Here is a 22,378-nt window from a genome sequence, read left to right on the forward strand (position 1 = left end):
TCTGGCTGGGACGGGACGACAGGGGGCTGAGGGGGCAACTCCCATCTCTTGCGGGGGTGCAATTAGTGCCAGCACCGTCCGTTAAGAGTTTGGGTGTAATCTTCGATACCTCCCTCTCCATGGAGGCGCAGATTGCAGCTATAACAAAGGCGGCATTCTTTCATCTCCGCCAAGCTAAGCAGTTGGCTCCTTACCTCTCACGCCCTGACCTAGCCACTGTGATCCACGCGACGGTCACCTCCAGACTGGATTATTGTAACTCGCTCTACGTGGGGCTGCCCTTGAGACTGACCCAGAAACTCCAGCGGGTGCAAAATGCTGCAGCGAGACTCCTTACGGGGTCTTCGCTTAGAGATCACATTCATCCGGTGCTATACCAGCTGCACTGGCTCCCGGTGGAGTACAGGATCAGGTTTAAGGTGCTGGTTTTAACCTTCAAAGCCCTATACGGCCTAGGGCCCTCGTACCTACGGGACCGCCTCTCCTGGTATGCCCCACAGAGGAACTTACGATCTTCAAATAAAAACATCTTGAAGGTCCCAAGCCACAGAGAGGTTAGGCTGGCCTCAACTAGAGCCAGGGCTTTTTCGGCTGCGGCTCCAACCTGGTGGAACGCTCTCTCACAAGAGACAAGGGCCCTGCAGGACTTGACATCTTTCCGCAGGGCCTGCAAGACAGAGCTGTTCCACCTGGCCTTTGGTCAGGGCGCAGCCTGACTCCCTCCTCTGGCAATCTTTACAAAACTTTAGTTTATGGTTGCCATCAATTTTGATTTTAATTCATTTTAATCCATTTTTATAATGTTTTATAATGTTGTACTGTTTTAGTGTTGTTAGCCGCCCTGAGCCCGGCTTCGGCTGGGGAGGGCGGGATATAAATAAAATTTATTATTATTATTATTATTATTACCTCGGGTTAAGTACTTAATTCGCTCCGGAGGCCCGTACTTAACCTGAAACTGTTCTTAACCTGAAGCACCACTTTAGCTAATGGGGCCTCCTGCTGCTGCCGCGCCGCCAGAGCACGATTTCTGTTCTCATCCTGAAGCAAAGTTCTTAACCTGAAGCACTATTTCTGGGTTAGTGAAGTCTGTAACCTGAAGCGTATGTAACCCGAGGTACCACTGTAGATAACTGCCTTCCATTTGGAAATGTGTGAAGCTGGCATAGGAGGGCTTTTCCAAGTCCAGTTGAAATATATACCGTAACCCCCAGATTCAGTAAGTATTACAGGGAAATCATGGCTCCTAGAGAGCAGTGCCTATGCTGCTGCAGCACTAAACAGGGCAGTAACTCTGTGGTTTCCAGATGCTGGACTCCCAACTCCCTTCATTCTTGACCACTGGCTATGTTGACAGGCTGATGGGAGTTGTAGTCTAACAATATCTGGAGGGCACCACATTGACTAGCCCTGGTATGGAAGAAGAACTCTTAACCCTCTTAACCAAAGCGGGTGGGGTGAGGGAGGCTTGGTCAGAGAACTTGAAGCTATTGTTTTCAGCATCTTCTAGCCAATAACGTTGTGCTGGGTGGTTGTTTATGCAGTCAGTGACTCAAGCCAGTGACTTTCCAAATCATGACGCCACACGCACACCACTGGGAACTATGTCTGTAAACACAGCCTTCCCCAGAGATTGCAGCCTCATTCGTTTGGCTGAGTGGTTGCAGCTAAGGCAGGAGTAGCACACAATTGCTTCTGACTGATCTCTAAATGATCCAGACCAGCTGGATTCTTTCACGTGCCCCACTGGATCCATTTTGTATACCAACCAGTGGTTTTGTCATAAATTCAGTGGAAGCTGGTCCTTTTGGGTGCAACCTCAGCCACCTCAGTCTGTCCTCACCCTACCTGCCTCCTTACACCCAGCCCAGGGAGGGTAGGAATATCTGTCAGCTTCCTCTTCTTTATCATCAGTGTTGCTCTTATAGAACTCAGCAGGAATGAATATGGGAGCAAAACTAGATTCAATTAGCTCCACCCGACATTGACTCTGGCTCCACCTACTGTTGGGCTCCCAGCCTTCTGCCCTACCAGTCTCAATGAGCATCAGCCACCACTGCATATATAGGTGTTCACTTTAACCACACATTTTTCAACATAGTGGTATAGTGACTGCAGTGCCAGACCTAGGATTGGGAAAACCCAGGCTGAGAACACATTGAACTCAGTTGCCAGTCAGTTTAGAGTGTACTAAGTAACATGGCCAACAGCCTGACTTGGAGTAAGGCTATGTTTGTACATGGGGAGCAGGTGAAAGAAGGTAAGGCCATTCGCTGGGGGTGTTGGCTACCTTCCAAGTCTCCCTGTAGGAAGCTGTTTAGCTTCCCACATATTTTCAGATCCCCACATTTCTCTCTCTCCCCGCCCCCTTTGCCCTGTTCACTTTGCAAAGCTCTGGGTGCTGTCAGTTGCATCAGGAAATGGTTGTGGGAGGAAATAGCTTACAGAGCTTTGTGGGGAACTAGAGTCACAGGAGTACTGAGAAGGGGCCCAATCATAGACGCAGCTCCGTGTTTCTCATTATTCAGATGTGAAGTCAAGGGTGTAGTAGCAACTAGCCTGAGATAAGTGTGCTGTTCTCGGACAGAAGGATGTCGGACCTCACTCTTTCCAAAGAGCTCCCTGATGTGAGCCAAGCTGCGGCTGAATTGCCAGATGCCTTTGATTTATCCCTGAACGATGATGCCAGCTCTCTGGGCTCCGACTCCGAGCTGAATGGGATGCCTCCATATCGCCAAGCTGATCGCTATGGCTTCATCGGGGGCAGTAGCCTCCAGAATGGGTAAGGCAGGCCTTCTGTTGCAAAGACCATGGGGAAAAGGGGGAGGAAGCTTTGGGAGAGGGTGAAGCAGCACTTTTTGGAAGATGACATTGAATACCTCTGCATGGTAGCAATTTTCAAGATGGTGGGACACATTATGCCCCAGAATTATCATTTCTAGATCCTTGCTTGCTGGTCCAGTTTGTAAAGGCAGGTACAGGTTTCTGGAATGTGATGAGCATCATCCTTCTGAAGGATACTCTCATTCTCATCTGGGTCCACAGATCCCAGAATAATAATCCTTAATTTCATTAGCAAGAAATGTGATTTAAAACCAAGGAGAAGAAACATATAATTATTGCTTCCAGTTTTGTTTAGGTAGCTCTAAAACACATATTGATAACTGTGAAATGAAAAAGAAGAAGAAGAATGGATCAGGGAATGTGATCCACTCTCATATTTAATTTAAGTGAATTGTGGCTGTTTGGGATACTAGGAATGGGTTTTATTTATGGAGAAGATGAAAAGGGGTCAAGATCCCTGGTACTTAGTTCTAAACCTTCCTTCATCTTTCCATTCCTAGTCTTCCCTTTTCTACAGAAAGAAATTCACAACACATAATAGATGACGATGACAATAATAATTACAACAACAACAACAACAACAACAACAACAACAACAATAATAAGCCACCCATCTGACTGGGTTGCTCCAGCCACTCTGGGTGGCTCCCAACAAAATATTAAAGACACAATAAACCTATAGTGTGGTCCCAGGTTTATTACGTAGGAACATGTGGCTCTCCAGATGCTGTTGACTCCAATCCTACTAGCCCCAACCATGAGTGCCAATGGTTAGGGTTGGATTCCAGCAACATCTGGAGGGCCATAAGCTTCCTGTCCCTGATGTAGGAGGACAGAAATCTTGGCTCAGCTCAAACAATCCATAGAACTAGCAAAAATGCATCCAGTCAGATCAGTGGGGCTTCCCTAACCATTGTTACAGACATGCTCTTCTCATCTGCATCTTTGCTAACTGGGAACATGGAGGCCTGTTTCCATATGTATATCTCATTTGCTGGAGCAGGACAGTGGCTATCGCCTTGCCTGGGGAAACAGATAATTATCACAGATTCAAAAATTGATACCTGTTAACACTTCTACAATTCAGCATATTTACATGAATAACGTATTGGCCAATTGTACAATTGGTGTCATCAATTCGTCTCATTATCTAGTTATTTCTTTATGAATTTTTCTTGTTATATAATTACATACGATCCTCCTGGCTCTCTGCTGCAGACATTGGTCATAGCCCAACGTATTCGAAGTATTATATGACCCTGTATCACCCCAAATAATTTTTTCCCAAACTTTATTCAGCATTCTGTGTGTTATTTTGACCTTCCTTGGTGAAGCTATACAAACTGCGACAGACTGGAGATGTACCTGCTTCATGTGTACTCTAATGGCAATCTTGAGGCAATCTGAAATCTCATTTCTTGCAAAAACTCCCTTCTTGTGTTGAAATTGATAAGGTCTTATTCACTAGTTAACTTATTCAAGGTTGAATTCTTCATAGGCGTAATGCTTAACAGGAAAACCCCAGGGGATGGTTGGGAAACTAAAGAATTCTGGGCACTGTAAATAGCTAAGTGGTTCTGGGAATTGTAACTCTGTAAAGGGTAAACTATAGTGCCCAGAATTCTTTGAGGGAAAGAATGTGCTTCAAATGTGCTTTAAATACGGTATATAATTTGTTTGCAGTCATATAGAAACAAGCCCATGTGTTGTTGTTTTCCGCCTGGTCAGTTGCCTTCCTTAAATCACCATCAAAACCCTATCTTTATTTTATTACAGTTATTTGCAATGGGGAAATGGCTGCAGTAGGTAAGGTTGATAGATGCTGTTGATTGGGATGGTATAATTTGAAACAAGGACTTCTAAGATGTAGAGGGGATGCAGTCCATAAGCTTCATTTGTCAAGCTTCAATACTCCAGGAATATTTTCAGTGCAGGGTTTAAACTGCTTAGCAAAGTGGTTGCATGTATTGGAAAAGACAGAAAGCGGTGCAGGGGAAATTAAAAAGCAATCCAGATTGACTTTTTGCATAATGGAACTCAAGAGAAATTGACCCAATCATTGTTGCTTGCAGTCTAGAATTTAGGTAGCTAGTAGAGAGTGGGGAGATTAAGTCTTGGTGGAAACAGATTGCCCACCTCCCTCCCTTACTTCTACATAGCTCACCCTTTAATGTTTGTCCCATTTTCTGTGGTTTGTTTTAAGGTACACCACTTAGATACGTAAATGATTACGTGGTATACAAGTGTGATAAATAGATAAATGAAACAATGCAATGCAAAGTCGAACTCTCTGCGATATTACTCATGTATGCATATTAATACTAGATAGATTCTCTAGCTGGCTTGAAGTCCAACTTGTAACAGGGCTATAAAGACTGGGCTGGAATGAGCAATGGACCGAATGTTAAGATTTACTGTAAGGTAGAAGAAGAAGCCTCCATAGGAAAATGTCTCTGCCTACCTATGAACTAACACTTCCTGTTATAGCAATCATGAGTGGCCACATCCTCTCACTGTGTCCATGACAACTTGTGCGCCATGGCAACAGGAGTGGTTACAGTGGTTAGTGACAAGGTTTCTTCAACTTGCCTGCGTGCAAGGCGTACTGCACAGGAGATTCAGAAGCCCTGCAAATCTACATCAGTTTGACACCTACACTGCAAATCTGCATCAGTTTCAATGCAGCTTAATACAACTTTAGCTTTTATAACTTCCCCCAAGTATCATAGAAAACTGGAGTTTAGTGAGATGCTGAGACTTACCTGTTAAAGATAAAAAGTTTTTCCCTTCTTCCTGGCCAATGTACAATCTTCTTCCTGGGAAAGAGAACATGAAAGTCAAATTTATGAAAAGGCTGCTCCTGACCATCTATATTTATTGAACATTCATCCTGATTTGCCTGCACAAAGCTTACGCGGGAGTTAGATAATATCCAGCCTTTATTTAACATTCTTTCTGATTTGTTTAAGTTACAATGACAGTGATGCTTCATCCTGATTTGCTTGCAGGATGCTAACATGTCTTCCCGTTTTTCATTCCACAATTTTCAGTGCATTTCTCTGTCACTCAAGGAACATGACACATAAAAACAGGAATGTAAGGAGCCATGCTGTGTTTCTGGATCTACAGAACTGAATATTTCTCTAGAGGGGTGGGGGAGAAACCAAGTAGCCAACCCCCCAAACGTATTTTAAGATTTATTCAGTGTTTACGTGCTGATTACACCATTTGTTTAGGGCTGCTCTGTATTTGCTTACTAATTACAGTTAGAACTTAAACTGAGAGGGCAGAAAGTAGATCGGGATCAACTGGTAGATCTCTGGCTAATCTGCAGTAGATCAGCAACAGCTGTCAACAACAGAAAAGCTTTCTCCTTTCTGATTAGGCTGCTGAAAAAGAAAAGCAGGGGAAGGAAATGGGAACAGCTTTTTGTGCAAAGGGATATGTGAAGTTGGTTCTACTACTGCTCACAAGTTCCTATGCTGAGCATGTGCTCAGAAACATCCTGCTTCTTAATTCTTAGCATATACCTGCCTGCCTGAGTCACTATTTGGCACCGAGTTCCAGCTGATGGGCCTCGGGGTTCTAAGAGAAAAACCCAAACTGGATCCCACAGACCTGAAGTGCATGGGGCTGCCTTTGACTGTTTGGAAATCACAAACAGAGCAGAGCATGGTGGCTAGATCCATAACTGGGACAAGAAGATGTGAATATATAGCACTGGCAGAGCCGTCTTTCCCATTGGTCTTAGTGGTTCGTTGTGCCAGGGCGCAGCCTCTCAGGGGTGCCCAAACGAGTGGGGGAGCTGTGCAGCTTTGCTGGCAGCCTCCCCTTTCCCTGCACGCCTGCCATTTGCACCCCACCAACTATATGGCTGGCATGCATGCAGCTTCCTTCCCAAGCCTCCGCTGGAGGAGAGCAATCCCCACAGAGGCTTAGGATGGAAGCTGCGCACGGCTTCCCTCCCAAGCCTCTGCATCTGTTAAAGATGGCCCTGCTTCCAAATGTTGTCCTCCTCCTGCTTCCTGGTGAAAGGCGGTGTGCAGCCTTCCTGGGCTGCCTTCTCTGGTGCCCCAACGCCGGAGAGCATGTCCGCCAGCATGTTTTCCTGCTTGATCGCTGCCACCATGCCGGGGATCAGGGCAGTGGGGGAGGCAGAGGACATTTTCCACCGCCCCCTCCCTTGTTTTGGAGTTGCTGGGGGGGGGCGCCAAAGGGATCTTTGCACCACGGCGCTGGATATGCTTAAGACGACCCTGAGCACTGGTTCTGACATTACTATGTTAGCTGCTGATTTGTTTCCAGGCCCAGTTTTTTTACTTTTAAGGTCTTATATCACTCAGGACTGCTAAATCCATAGGAAGCTGCCCAGAGCCCAAGATCATCAACATCCTGAGGCCTGTGGGTGGCAATGAGTGTGCTTTTTCTGAAGTAGCTCCCTGTAGTAGTGGCCATTTTTGCATTTGCACCTCAAAGGAAAGTGGTTCTGAGGTGGATCTGAAGGAATGACAACTTGCCTCATTTTTACATTAGTATTATTTGATTCGTTTGTTGCCTAATACATAGCAGCCTCTAGATTAATTGCAAATAATTTTAAAATGCACTAAAAAACATTTAAGCAGCCCTCAATAAATTAAACATTGTAAGATTGGCTAGGTGCATCTAAAGAGACATGATGGATGCGTTAAAAAAGAAAGTGGCCAATAAGTGAGGGAAGAGGAAGATGTCCTCAGCCTTGTTCTTGTTTCTCCCACATATAGCCTAGGGCAGCCCACAGTTGAGCTCATCCGGCACCGTGAGACCAAGTGGCTGGAGATGACAAGTCATTGGGAGAAAACCATGGCCCGGCGTTACAGAAAGGTAAGAGGAAATTGGAGATAATTTGCTTTATTGTTGATACTGCTATCCTCTTTAAATGGAGCATTTGATGAGTCCCATTAGGATCAGAAAATAACGTTCACAAGGAGTTTCTCTCACTGACTCATAGACAAAGAACAACAGCCCATATTCTGCCTACACAATGAGAATTTGCTCCATGTTTTTGGAGACATGCTCCTCCCCTAGCAAGGATATTCACCAGCATTTTTAAATCCACCCTCCCTGATCTTCCTCCAAATACTAGCACAGTGAGAAGAGATCATGGCAGAACCATGGTTCAGCTTGGTGGAAGTTGTAGTCTAGCAACATCTGGAGGACCATAGGTTAACCATTCCTGTTTAGGGAAAGAGTTCAACCCCATTCAGACCAGGTTGAATATCACCTCCTCTGATTGATAAACCACATATCCACAGTACCTCCATCTTGTCAAGGAGACTGAGTTTTAGTTTATTGATCTCCTAACATATGCAATTTTTTTTTACTGATTTCATTGTGGTTTATATTTTATTGTATATATTGTTGTACACTACCATGTTATATGTTGTATGAAATGACAATATATACTCTCAAAATAAATGAATCCAATATATACTCTCAAAATAAATGATTCCAGTCCATTACCGGTCCCAGACGCCAATCTAGCATTTATGCAGCCTCAACAAAATGAAATGCAAAGGAGAAACAGAGCTGGGAATCATCATCAACCACATACCGTTGACACCTTGCCCTAAATCTGCACTTGACCCTCATTCAGGGGTTTCGTGTGGATGTTAAAAGGCATGGGAAACAAGATGGACACCTGCCAGCTATCTCTGGCCCCAGCCTTGAATGGCTCTATGATGGGCCTGCATTTGGGTCCACCTTATGATGGAGCATTGTACAGGATCACTGTTTTGCTGATGAGGTCTGTTGGCTCAGGTAAAGCTGCTATGCCGGAAGGGGATCCCTTCATCCTTACGTGTCCGCTGTTGGCCTCTGCTGTGTGGAGGACAAGCCAAAATGATGAGGAACCCCGGAAAGTACCAGGTAAGGTCACATCTCGTGCAGCTGTACTTGCACTCTGACATTCCTGTAGGTCTCTGCTTGTTGCAGTTTCTGCCATTACTCACCTCCTCATCCTCTTCTTCCATGTCCTCTTCCTGTAAACCCGCATTTCATTTCATGGTTCGTTGGGCAACCCATCACCTTGTTCTTACTGGCTGAGATTGCTGATTTGGATATTTTACATTATCATCTGGTGGCTGCCCAGACATAGTTATGGCTAGAGCAGTTCTCATAGCAAGTAAGGAATGCTGTGCAGTGCAGTATAATGCTACAAACAATTACCTTGAAGTAAGTCTCCTTTAAGATAATGGGATTTAAGTCAACATTCATAGGATTCGGCTGTTAAACTTGCTGTTCTTCATTCTGGCTGGAAGGAAACCTTGACCTTGCCATTGTTTATTCCTTTGCATGTTTCCACTTATTTAATCAACTCATATACTGCCTTTCAGGGCAAAGCTTTCTCAAGGCAGCTCACAAACAATCTATGGAAAAACAATCTGAAACAATGTTTAAATACATCCAAAACCACCCAATTACAAAACTAAAACAGCAGCAGATGAAAAGCCCAGCAATTTTGGTAAAATGTAGTTTGAAACAACAACAAAAGTTTTCTAGGTCTGTTTGCGGCTAAAAAAGTTGGAACCATATATACTTCCTTCAGGAATAGTCTGTGTCTTCAGCATCTGTGTGTATATCTCTCTCTCTCTCTCTCTCTCTCTCTCTCTCTCTCTCTCTCTCTCTTTATGTGTGTCTGTGCGTGTGTGTGATCTCTCCTGAATCTAGTAACCCTTCTATCCAGGTCATTCTGAAAGTAGTTTGTTGTTGTAGGAGCTGCAGGAGATACCTGGTGATCCTCAATGGGTGGAGACCATCAGAAAGGACATTCATCGCCAGTTCCCTTTCCATGAGATGTTTCTGTCCCCTGAAGGGCCTGGGTAAGTGAAGGGCTAATAATGTGAACAGGAGAGGCAGATTAATTTCTGAATAGACAACCACAGGGTTTAAAAGGTGTGGAGTTGAATGGAGGGTCTTTCAGCAAGTCAAGTTTCCTGAATGCTGCGTAAGAAACACTTTTAAAATAAAATGTAAACATGCTTCTTCTGTAAGCCATATGAAAGTGAAAGAAGGCTAGGCTGGCTGTGCTTCTTCACTTAATGTGGAGGTTTCATGGAATCTTGCTGTAGAACTTGAACAGGGGAGCACACATCCAAACTTTAAATGAAAACAAAACTCGACAAATACTAGTAAATGGGCTTCTGACACTCATTCCCACAACAAAACAGTTTTGGTGTTCCTTTTCCTTTTATATTTAAACAGAATTATTGAATGGGTGTACTCTACCATTCTCCAGTTGCCTAGGTGCAGACATGGGGTTGTATTCAACGTAACACTCAAGTGAATTTCTCCATGTGCAAAGGGACATTCTTGCCCCTTTGGTCCCTCTGTGCACTCCCTAAGTCTATTCTAGGGCTTCCTCCAACCCTTCAGAGCAGATCTGGAGATGGCCGGGGGCAGGGGGAGGAGGAATCCCTTTGTACTTAGTGGTCATCCCTGTGCGCACTCCCTGTCAGACTAACAGTGCAATCCTATACATGTCTACGCAGAAGCAAGCCTCACTGAGTCCAAATAGGATTTCAGCCTCAGAGTACCTAATCTGTACTGCACTGCTATCTGTGCTAGCATAGCGCTCTCTCTCTCTCTCCCTCTCCTCCTCACAGGTAACATGAACTTGTTTCCTTTTGTTTTTTGTTTTTTTTAATATATTTTTATTAAGTTTTGCATAAATATATTTCGCAGACATACAAAAGACAAAAATAAATAAAACAAACATAAAAAAGAAAAAGAAAGAAAAAGAAAAACATACAATACATACTACATAAACAACACAACTTAACATTAATTTTACAACAACATTGATCAACTTCCCTTTATCTCGATTTCGGATAATGTTATCTTAGTTATCTATCTGCTGTATCTATTCCAAAATGAAATTTATAACGTAGTAAGCGTTATCTCATGCCTACTGTGATTTTTTTTTTTGGATACATATATATTTCTGATTAACATTTTGATTTTCCCCTTGTCTCTATTTCCATATATGTTCTAAATTTATCCCATTCATTACTAAATTTTGTACGTTTTTGATTTCTTATTTTCTGTGTCAATTTTGCCAATTCTAAATAGTCCAATAATTTAAATTGCCACTCCTTTAATGTTGGGATTTTTGGTGTTTTCCAGTACTGTGCTATGAGGGTTCTAGCGGCCGCTGTTGCATATTGAAGAAAGGTCCTATCTTCTTCTTTAATATCCTTGCCAATTATCCCCAGCAGGAAGGCTTCAGGCTTTTTGACGAACGTATATTTAAGAATTTTTTTTAATTCATTATAAATAGATTCCCAGAATTTCTTGAGAATCTCGCACGTCCACCACATGTGGAAGAATTCGCCCTCCTTGTTCTTACATTTCCAACACAATTTATCACCTGTTCTATAAATTTTATGCAATTTTATCGGCGTTATGTACCATCTGTACATCATCTTGTACATATTTTCCTTGAGTGTCGTGCATGCTGAATAATTCATATCTTTACACTATAAAGCCTTCCATTTATCAAATTCTATATTGTACCCTAGATCAGTGTTTCCCAACCGGTGTTCCACGGCACACTAGTGTGCCGCGGGACGTCGGCTGGTGTGCCGTGGGAGGGAGGCGGGCAAGTCGGGCGGCGAGAGGCGGGGCGGCGGCGGCGAGCACACGCGGGGCGGGGAGCGAGCTCCCTCCCACATCCCATCGCCCCGTGCTCCGCGCTGGTGTCCGCAAGCCTTGCGCACCCGGGGGATCTCCCCCCGGGAGCGCAAGGCTTGCGGGCAGCAGCCTGCAGCGCGGAGCACGGGGCGCCCTCCGGAGGACGCCCCGTGCTCCACGCAGGTGTCCGCAAGCCTTGCGCACCCGGGGGATCTCCCCCCGGGAGCGCAAGGCTTGCGGGCAGCAGCCTGCAGCGCGGAGCACGGGGCGCCCTCCGGAGGACGCCCCGTGCTCCGCGCAGGTGTCCGCAAGCCTTGCGCACCCGGGGGATCTCCCCCCGGGAGCGCAAGGCTTGCGGGCGGCAGCCTGCAGCGCGGAGCACGGGGCGCCCTCCGGAGGACGCCCCGTGCTCCGCGCAGGTGTCCGCAAGCCTTGCGCACCCGGGGGATCTCCCCCCGGGAGCGCAAGGCTTGCGGGCGGCAGCCTGCAGCACGGAGCACGGGGCGCCCTCCGGAGGACGCCCCGTGCTCCGCGCTGGTGTCCGCAAGCCTTGCGCACCCGGGGGATCTCCCCCCGGGAGCGCAAGGCTTGCGGGCGGCAGCCTGCAGCGCGGAGCACGGGGCGCCCTCTGGAGGACGCCCCGTGCTCCGCGCTGGTGTTGGCCAGCCTTGCGCACCCGGGGGATCTCCCCCCAGGAGCGCAAGGCTTGCGGGCGGCAGCTGGCAGCGCGGAGCACTGGGCGCCCTTCGGAGGATGCCCCGTGCTCCGCGCTCGTGTTGGCAAGCCTTGCGCACCCGGGGGGCGCATGGGGCACCCTGAAACAGAGGGTTCCCCATGCTGCGGACTGTAGCCTGCCGCCGGACGCGCGGGGCGCCCTGAAGCAGAGCGCCCCTCGCGCCAGGCAGACATGGGCCAGCCCCACAAGCTCGGGGGACAGCGGGGAGGCGCAGCACCGCCATCCCACTGTTCCCCGACCTGGTTTTTTTGGGGGGAAATAAAGGAAAAAAAATTTTCCTTTATTTCCCCCCTCAAAAAAGTAGGTGCGTCCTATGGGACGGAGCGTCCTATGGGACGAAAAATACGGTACTTACTATTTCATAATAAAGTAATTATAAAATACTTTCTTTGTGTTTATTTGATTCCTATTAAAGAGAGTTACTTTATATATAGTCAATATAGGCACAGAGTTAATTTTTTAAACATTTTCTAATGGTGGTGTGCCTCGAGATTTTTTTCATGAAACAAGTGTGCCTTTGCCCAAAAAAGGTTGGGAAACACTGCCCTAGATCTACCGCCCACTTCACCATCACCTCCTTTACCTCCTCGTCCTTGGTGTCCCACTCAAGCAACTGGTTGTACATTTTTGATAGTAATTTTGTTTTACTTTCTATTATTTCAATCTGGAATCTGGATTTTTTCTCACTTATTCCAATCTTTTTATCTTCCGTCCACATTGAATTTATTTGATGATATTGAATCCAACCAGTCAACTTATTTTTTATTTCTTCATATGGTCTAATCCTCCACCCGGATTCTGTTTTGGTTAGTAGGTCCTCATATGTCCATCGTTCCCCCTCAAGGTTTGATTTTTTAATTGTTAAAATATCAATTGGTGATAGCCACCAGGGTGTTTTCTGCTCCAGCAATTTTTTATTCCTTTCCCAAACTTCCAGTAGTAGCCCTCTGAAGATATGGTTAGAAAAACCTTTATGGACCCTTCCCTTGTCTCGCCATAGATAGGCGTGCCAACCAAATCTTAAGTTAAACCCCTCTAGGTCTAACATCTCTTTATTTTTTATGACGATCCAATCTTTTACCCAACAAAGGCATGCGGCCTCATAATATAGCCTCAGATTTGGAACCGCAAAACCCCCCCTATCTCTTTGATCTGTAAGCAATTTAAATTTGATTCTGGGTCTTTTCCCCCGCCAAATAAATTTGGAAAGTAATCTCTGCCATTCTTTAAATATTGCAATTCCCCTAATTATTGGAATGTTCTGGAATAAGAAGAGTAATTTGGGTAATAAACTCATTTTAATCGCCGCCATTCTACCCATCCACGAAAGATGTAATCTGTTCCATGTATCTAAGTCCTTCATTATTTCTTTCCATGTTTTCTTATAATTATTTTCCATCAAATTTATATTTTTCATAGTTATCCAAATTCCAAGGTATTTAACTTTTTTAGCTATTTTAATTCCAGTTTGTCTTTCAAGCTCATTTTTGGTATCTTCTTTCATATTTTTAGTCATTATTTTTGTTTTTTCCTTGTTCAATTTAAATCCCGATAGTTTTCCAAATTCTTCCAGTAATTTTATAGCTTTGCCGATGCTCTCCTTTGGTTCTTCCAATGACAACATAAGATCGTCTGCATATGTTTTCAATTTGTATTCTTGCACGCCGATTTTTATGCCACGGATCTCTGGGGTTTTCCTTATCTTATTTGTAATTGTCTCTAAAACCGTGATAAACAACAGCGGTGATAGAGGGCACCCCTGTCGGGTACCTTTTGCTATTTCAAACTGTTCTGTCAGGTTATTATTTATTATTAATCTGGCTCTTTGTTGTGTGTATATTGCTCTAACTCCTTCTAGGAATGTGCCCTCTATCCCTGTTTTTGGATATATTGGCATGTGATCAGAGGCAGGGGGAAGTTTGCATATGGGAAGCCCTGTTTCATTGTCTTCTGAAACAGACTGAAGCTTTCTATGAAGTACAGGTTGCGATTTCCGCTTGGAACAAGGGGACGGTGTGACGCTATAGTAACCAACCCAAGGAAGCCCTGCTTTTCTTTTTGTTTCATTTCCTCTAGGGGGAGCCAAAGAGCCTTTATTCCTACATGCAGCTGACATAGTTCAACCCATACTAGTTCAAACTTCTTTTTACTTTTATTTTTTTGTTTCCTCTTTGTTTTTTGTTTCCTCTTACGTCATTTTGTTTCCTCTTGTCATTTTAGCTACCTTGTTTCATCATTATCATTTTAGTACTATCTAATGTACTAAGACTGGGTTCTTATTTTTCTCTGATGCTGCTGGCATAGAAAACTGCTTTAGTCAGATTCTTTGCCCCATCTAGCCCAGTGATTGCTAGTCTGGCTGTTGTGACAACAGAAGGACCCAGCTGTTGTGGAGGAATCTAAGGAATCATTCAAAATAGTTTTTTCAGACCTGGGACCCACCTTTAACCCAGGCACGCATTTGGGAACCCATTTCTTCTTGTGTTTTTACTATATATTTGCCTGGTGGCAGTGCTGCTGTTCCGACCCACCTCAGTTCAGGCTGGAACTCAGTAGTGGGTTCTGACCCAGCTCCCTTTGAAGACCAGTGATCCAAAACACTCTTCCTGCATTGCCAGAACACGGCCAAACAGACAATGTGCATGCCCTGGGACTATAATAAACAAATCAGTAATCCAGATTCTGCACACAGAACATCAGCTATATATGCATACACTTATTTCCTTTTCATAATTAATTTAGGCTTTAGTTTTTCAAACAAATTGGAATGATCTAGCAAGGATTGGGATGGAAGAGATTAGAAAACAAAGGTGTTTGGGGAGAAAAGGACATCAAATGTGGTAATAGGTGGGCAGAGGGACAAAAGAATAATAGCTGTGGCAGAAGGAGAGGAGTGGGGGGGAACCACTTTTAAAAACCATGAAAAACAAGGAGGAAATAGAGCAGGAAGGAAGGAAGATTGATGGGGTGGATGAACAGGGTAGCTTCAAAAGCTGTTGGTGTATACATGAAATGAGGTCAAGCTATGGGTTGTACTATTTCACTGACCACTTGGAAGAGACGCTTAACGCTGCATTCGTTTTTTCATTTCCCTCCTTCCCCCATCTCCTCCACAAGCATGAGAGCTGGCAATTGAGGGTTGCTTGTTTCTAAATGACATTCTTTAGGATGCCCAATTCCAAAGCAGCTGACTCTGTTTATTCATTTATTTATTGGCAGTATTTATAAGCTATTTAATATTCAAATGTCTAAAGCAGTTTGTACACATAGGGCTGTATCCAAAGGAAGGCTGAGTAATGTGTCTCATCAGTGCAAGTGATTCCCCCCTCTCCTACCCCGTGTATCTCCTAAATCTGCTCTAAGGGTTCCCCCAACCCTCCAGAGCAGATTTGGGGAGAGTGGAGGTGAGAAAGCCCTGCTGTGCTACTGGAAGTCCTTGCATGGGCTTCCACTAACAGGACCAGTTCATTGAATCTGGCCTGTGGTCTAATGTAGGACAACAGGAAAGTGGAGCAGGTTTGCTTTTTCTGTCTGGATTGATTGGATGGGTGTAACTTAATGTAAGGCTGTGTCTATGAATTCCGGTCTTTTCTCTAAGCCTCTGTTCCTTTACAGGCAGCAAGGACTCCTGCAACTACTGAAAGCCTACACAGTGTATCGGCCCCAGGAGGGTTACTGTCAGGCCCAGGGACCGCTGGGTGCTCTGCTGCTCATGCACATGCCTGCAGAGGTGAGTCTCATGCCAAGTTACACATACTGTCTGACTTTTTCTGACCCAAAACCAAGCTAGTGTGCCTTCTAGGGCATGCTCTCACCCCAAAAAAGCACGGAGGTGTGTGCAGCGTGAGAGCATGCAAGATCACAACACCCAAAATGGCCACCAAGATATTGCACAAAAAGAATGGGATGTCTGGGATTTTCCATGGCACTTGGAGGGGATGCCCTTTGTTCCTATTGGTATCATGATTCCTTCCTCTTCTTTATTAGCATCATTTCTCTCATTCTTCCCATCACACTCCTTTCCTTTTCCTCCTGCCTCCACCCTTGCCCCCCCCCCCCCCGCCATTTGCCTGACTGTTTCACTAATTCAGCCTACTTGTCCTTCCAGCAAGCCTTCTGGTGCCTGGTGCAGATCTGCGACTGCTACCTGCCTGGCTACTACAGCCCCAAGATGGTAATAGACTGGGGGAAGGAGGAGAGTCCTCCCTGGGGCAACAGGAAGTGGGCACTTGTGACGCTGAGTCAGGGACATTTCCCACTGAGGGCAGAGCTGTGTAGAAACCCCTAAACTTACCTTCTGAGAGCTGTTGTCAGATAATTTGGGGGAGGGTGGAGGTGCTGTTGGACTACAACTCCTATCAGCGCCACCCAACATGGCCACTTGTGAGGCGTCCAACAACATCTGAAATACACCAGGTTGGGGAAGATTGATCTAGGATTATTGTGGATGTGGGCTGACTTGGTGGGAGGAAAGAAAGGTCTGATTTGTAGGGCCTCAATCTCAAGTACTAGTAGGGTCACCACCATTTTGAAGATATGGCGTTTGCACATTTGAATAGCTGAATAAAAGACAGGGATTCAAGAGCTGCAGCTTTCAACAGTGATGACTGTGAGGGAACCTTCAGCAGTTGCTTTTTGGCCTGTCCCACAGCTGCTGAGGTGCAAGAGTTCTGCCAGATAAAATGAGCAACATAGACTCCGGAAACAGTTTCTGGCAAATTAGAAAGAGCCATTCATTTTGAAAGATGCGAAAGGTGGAGTTTGTGGGTTATGACGGGATGAAGTCCTTCGGGACAGAATCTGAGAACATGTGACCCACCATATATTTAACCACATTTTCTCTCCCTTCTCCTGCAGGAAGCGCTGTTGCTGGACAGCGAAGTGTTTGTTGCCCTTCTGCGCCGGGTGTGCCCCAAGGCGCTTAAGCACTTGCAGAAGCATGGCGTGGGCCCTCTGCTCTACATGCCAGAGTGGTTTCTGTGCCTCTTTACCCGCAGCCTGCCCTTTCCCACAGTGCTGAGGGTGTGGGATGCCTTTCTCAGTGAGGGTGAGTGGCTGTCATGGACTTAAGGAACTGTGGGCCTATTCAAAGGGTGGAGGAAGAGAGAATCTGTGGGCGAAACATCACAAGGCCTCAATGATGTGGTTAGAGTTGGCAGAGGCCTAGGTGGGGAATGTTTGTTTTGGAGCATAGAAACATAGGAACCTGCCTTTTACTGAGTCAGGTCATTCATCCATCTAGCTCAGTTTTGCCTACAATGGCTGACAATGGCCCTTCAGGGTTTCACACAGATGTCTCTCCCCAGCCCTACCTGGAGATGCCAGGGATTGAACTTGGGACCCTCTGTGTACAAGGCGGATTGTCTACCTCTAAGCTATGTGTTACACCAAAGGTCCCACCTCTAGCTGAAAAGGTCAGGTAGCCGGTGATGTAGAAGGTGTTCTCTGGCCAAGACTCTGCCAAGAAGAAGAGACATTTCTGAGACAGATAAACAAGTAGCCTGGCCTAGTATAAGGGAGTTTCTGACCATATCTGAGTGCCCTAAATCTGAGTGCCCTAAACTGAGTGCCCCAATTTTTCTTCTGCAGGGATCAAGGTGCTGTTTCGTGTGGGGATGCTGTTGATCCGCTTAGCCCTGGGCTCCTCAGAGAAACTACGTGACTGCGCAGGGGTGGTGGAGACCCTGGAGAAGCTGCGCAGTATCCCAGCTCACCTCCTGCAAGAAGACGCATTCATGGCTGAGGTAGAAACCACTGGAACTCCTCTTCCTGGGACTTTTACCCAGTCTACTGAATTGCCATCAGCAGCAACAGGAGATCATCCTGCACCTGGGGTCGGGGACCTGTGGCCCCTCAGATGTTGTTAGACTCCAACTCCCATTAACGCCCCCGCCCTGCCAGCATGGCCAGTGGCCAGGGGTGATGAGAGCTGTTGTCCAGCAACAATAGGAGAGCCCCAGATTCCTTATCCCTGCCCTACATTTAAATTACCTGCAGCTCCCTTTCTTGTTTCTGTCTGCATCAGATACAGCAGGCTCCCTCTGTGTGTGTTAGAATTGCCAAAAAACCTGCTCTTATGCCTTTCACAGAATCCTGATGTGCAAAAATAAGCAGGCAAAGCTTTTCATGACATAGAATCATTGAACTGTAGAGCTGGAAGACATGAAGAAGTGTGTTCACCTGTTAATGACTGCAGGTCCTGCCTAGGAGCAAGAGGTGATTAAGAAAATTGGCAGCCCCAGTGAGGGTAATCATGGGAAAGAGATAATTGTCAAGCTTCAGTTAAACTTTCATCTAGGCACCCCTCAACTGCATAGTCCATGGGACGATTGCCCTGTAGCTTATATGCTCACACCTTTTGAGTCCCCTTCCAACTCTGTGATCCTATGACAGGGAGCCATGGCCAAGCTTGGCTGCAAGATGAACATGCTACATGTGCTTGTGAATGTGTGTGCCATGCTCCCAAATTTTATTTTTATGTGTATGGTTACCTATAAAAATAACAGAATAATGGGGAAAGGGCCGTCTGAAAACAACCTTTCCCCAGCCAAGCTTTCTTGGGACCAACACCAGCTGAAGACATTGCCTTAAGGAGCTCTGCTCACAACCACTAGTCTGTGTACAAACACACACACACACACACACACACGTGTCAGTTGGCAGATCTGCTTGGCTCTGCTGTCTCAGACTGGGCAGCCTCTATCCAACAAGCTTTCAGTTTATCGGCTGCTATTCTTCTGCTTCTCCCTTCCTCACTTTCTATCTGTTGATAGATTCCTAACATTATGACAGCCATTCCAGATTGCCTTCTTGGGAATCCCCTTTCCTTAGGCAGAGGCCCCAAATCCCAAGTTACAGGTTTGAGGCCTCAGATCCTAAAAGCTTTCCTTGTATCTGGCAGGTACATGACGTGCCCATCTCAGACCGTGATCTGGAACGTGAATGCAGAGCCCAACTGAAGAAGCTGCGCGCATCTCGGCCTGACTTCCAGTACAGCCCAGAACTTCGGCTGTCTGGCTCAAAGGCCATCTTTGATGCACAGCAGCTGGAGTACGCGCGGAATGACGAGGAGGATCCTGGAAGCCGCACCCATACATTTACCATCCCCCAGATCACGGTTGATCCTCCTCCTCCATCCCCCAATGAGAAGAAGAAGCTGGAGAAGGCCTCTGAAGCACCAGGCCAGAAGAAAATGAAGACGAGAAAGAAGCCGGATACACGAGGGAAGACCTTTCACTTCATGCCTCGTCCTACCAGCAGAACAGAGGGAAGGCTGGAGCCAGACGTTGTAGGAAGGAAGTCTTCCTTCTATGTAGATACATGATTCTGAACGTGGATCTGAAGAGGTTCTGAACAGAGCTAGGCCTCTGCAGAGGAAACAAAATCCAAGCCTCTGTCACTGCTCTGGTTTCATTGTGCATGTGATCATCTGTAGCACATGATGCCTTGAAGCCTCTGCTCAGTTTTTAAAAAGAAAGACTCAACACTTCCTCATTCAGGAGCCCTGCTCCTTAAGCCCTTATGTGTGGCAGTGCATGGAGGGAGATTCCATTCTTCCTACCCTTGGCGGCAGACCTTTTACCTACAGATTTAGGAGGTGGGTATTATTTGGCCTAAAGGGGTAGGGGTTAGGGTTAGGGTAATGTGGATTTCATTGAGGGGTGCCCCTCTACCTTTCTCCTGGACGTGTGGAAACTGGCACTCACCATATAGCTAATGATAAATCTATGCCAGGTGAGACAACGGCACCTCATCAGTTCAGACCTCAAAATGATTGCAAAGCCACTGTGTGACAAGAGGGTGTTAAAAGTCAATGGAAAACAGCAGCTGGGAAAACCAGGACTGCTGGAAACAAGAGCCAGGAATGCCAGCTATGGAAATGGTTTGGGCCCATCATCATCTGCATTCTCAGGAACTGGGTGAGCAAATGGTGTTACTATCAGAGAAAAGGCCTGGTGTGCAAATGCATATACACACACATGTGTCATTCAGACTCATGCAGCCAGGTGGCCCCTGTTGCCAGTCAAGAGAAGAAGGTGGCAGTGTTATAACTAAAACAACACACACTATGTTTCCCCCAATCCTTAGTTTCTCATACTAATAAGATACACATCACTGCACACAAGGATTTCCCCACTCAGGCAGCAGGCATAAGAGCTAGTGGGGAGGGGAGGTTCTGGAAAACAGTGTCAAGTTTTATCAAGGCTAGCTCGCATGCAGAATGTAGCTTTAATAGAGTATCTCATTTTGTTTTTAAAAAGATGTAGCCCCCAACAGCATGGCAAAAATTCTTTTAGTTCCTCCTGTGAGCAGTAGTACACACACGCCTGAATAATGACACCACAGGGGAGAAACTTGCCATGGCCTGGGCAATTCCATCACCCCACCCGCACCCCAGATAAATGTTATCGTCCTTGCTAGTGGTAACTAGTTTAGTCCCTTGTCAGATTATGTGGAGAGAGACAGCAGAGCACCTGCAGGGATGTCTTCTCAGCTAATCCCCTCCTCAACCTGGCCTGACGCCTGCACCTGTTCGGCTCCCCCCAGCATTAGTGCTCAAACAGGATTAAGTCCACCCTGCAAATTGCATGAGGTTTGGAAGTCTCGCCCTATGACAAGGCATAGGCCTGAGAGTAGATGAATGTACTGAGCGAGCCACAGATGTGATCCGGTCCCAGGCCATTATGAGGAAAGGTTACAACATTGATATCTTTTAGACATTTTAAGTCAAAATGGAAGCTGGCCAGCTTGTGTGAGTCTACACTTTTTAAAAAGATATATGAGTCCTCCTAACTCCTAGCTATGGGGTGGGGCCAATTTGTATTTCTTGGTCTTCAATCTGTCTCCCGTGTAACGGTGGCAGGCTGTAAGCCTTCCAGCCAGGCCTCTACTGTTGCGCACACATGGGTTTGCGCGAGGGTCCTTCTAAGTTGCCCTAGTCACCCCCCTGAATCTTAAGAAAATGAGGGGGGCGGGGGCACATTTATTTGGCCTGCACCAGAACCAGGGACAACCCCTCCATCTTAGGCTGAGATTGTATATATGTGTAAATAAACCATACTATATATCATTGAGACACCACAGTCTCCACTGTCCCCCATTCCAAGGAAACTGAACCCGGGGCCTAGAACCCCTGAAATCTCGCACCACTCGCAGGGTCGGGTGGGATGCAATAATACAACTACTGGGGCCTAGGAGCATAAGGCCAAAAGCAAAGCACAAATGCAGATTCTAGCAGGGATAACGGGAAATAAATGTGGCATTTATAGGGGGAGAGGGCAATCAGGAACTAGCTCAGTATCAGCTGACTTGCCTAATCGGATGAGCAGGAATGGTTGGCAGAGCACGCTGCATGGAATGAATGTAGACAGTGAAACTTAGCTCATTATTTTACACTGAGTGACAAATTCCAGAGGGGTAAAAGCCGTGTTGGTTTGTTGCAGCAAAAACAACAGTGAAAAAACTTACTAATTGCCAGCCAGGGACATATGCAAGTTATTAAAAGTGGGAATATATAAATCGACCACAAGGTGTCTCTGTGTTGTGTAGAAATAGAGCAAGTTGTGGTTTAATTGGGCAGGGATCTGTTTGATTCCAGTCTGTAGCTCTTTACCTTACAAGGACTTTCTGCACCTTGCTGTGATCTCTATCCGCTCCTCTCCATTCTCAGTGGCGATGGCATGGCATTGTGCTGCCAAAGGAGAAATAGATAATTAGGATCCCAACTTGTGGCTCCCACTGTTGCTTGTTGAGGTACCCATTTCAGCTGTGAGACAAACAGGTTTCAGGTTACATACAAGGAATGAGGCTCTCCTTTGAACAGTGAAGCGGATCATGGATTGACATGTGTAGAACTTTCTGCATGTTTACAAATGCCTTGTAATAATACAGCTCACAACATCTTAACCATTTTTTAAATTTTACTATTATTTTTTGGCAGAAGGGAAAGAATAATCACCTGGTTGTCTGGAGTTCTACTCCACTATCTGTATAAGCTGATAAGAAGCAAAATCCTTTACCTAGAATACTGCCTCTAGTTCAGCTTACGCTTCTTCTAAGTTTTCCATCCTGACTTCTCAGGAATCCCAGAACTCTTATGGAATACCGAATGAAAACTGCCACTGTGGTCTT

At 45.8% G+C, this 22,378-nt stretch overlaps 1 protein-coding gene across 1 annotated transcript; it reads left to right on the forward strand.

Moving 5' to 3' along the window:
* Positions 1 to 2,347: 2,347 nt before the first annotated feature.
* TBC1D10C (TBC1 domain family member 10C) lies at positions 2,348 to 21,258 on the forward strand. Its single transcript, XM_081855132.1, has 9 exons — positions 2,348 to 2,782; positions 7,605 to 7,704; positions 8,641 to 8,748; positions 9,595 to 9,701; positions 15,863 to 15,977; positions 16,356 to 16,421; positions 17,105 to 17,294; positions 17,837 to 17,991; positions 19,149 to 21,258. The coding sequence occupies exons 1-9, from the start codon at positions 2,592 to 2,594 to the stop codon at positions 19,569 to 19,571; spliced, it is 1,455 nt and encodes a 484-aa protein (XP_081711258.1). The 5' UTR covers positions 2,348 to 2,591; the 3' UTR covers positions 19,572 to 21,258.
* The last annotated feature ends 1,120 nt before the right edge of the window (positions 21,259 to 22,378 follow it).

The sequence above is a fragment of the Podarcis erhardii genome, assembly GCF_964252035.2.
Source record: "Podarcis erhardii genome assembly, chromosome: 1".
Lineage (NCBI taxonomy): Eukaryota > Metazoa > Chordata > Lepidosauria > Squamata > Lacertidae > Podarcis > Podarcis erhardii.

What these genes read in the sequence shown, in the direction of transcription:
- TBC1D10C (XM_081855132.1), top strand. Translation starts at nt 2,592, where the DNA reads ATGTCGGACCTCACTCTTTCCAAAGAGCTCCCTGATGTGAGCCAAGCT. An exon ending in GGCAGTAGCCTCCAGAATGG is followed by an intron (nt 2,783 to 7,604) that starts GTAAGGCAGGCC and finishes TCCCACATATAG; the next exon opens with CCTAGGGCAGCCCACAGTTG. An exon ending in GCTACTACAGCCCCAAGATG is followed by an intron (nt 16,422 to 17,104) that starts GTAATAGACTGG and finishes CTTCTCCTGCAG; the next exon opens with GAAGCGCTGTTGCTGGACAG.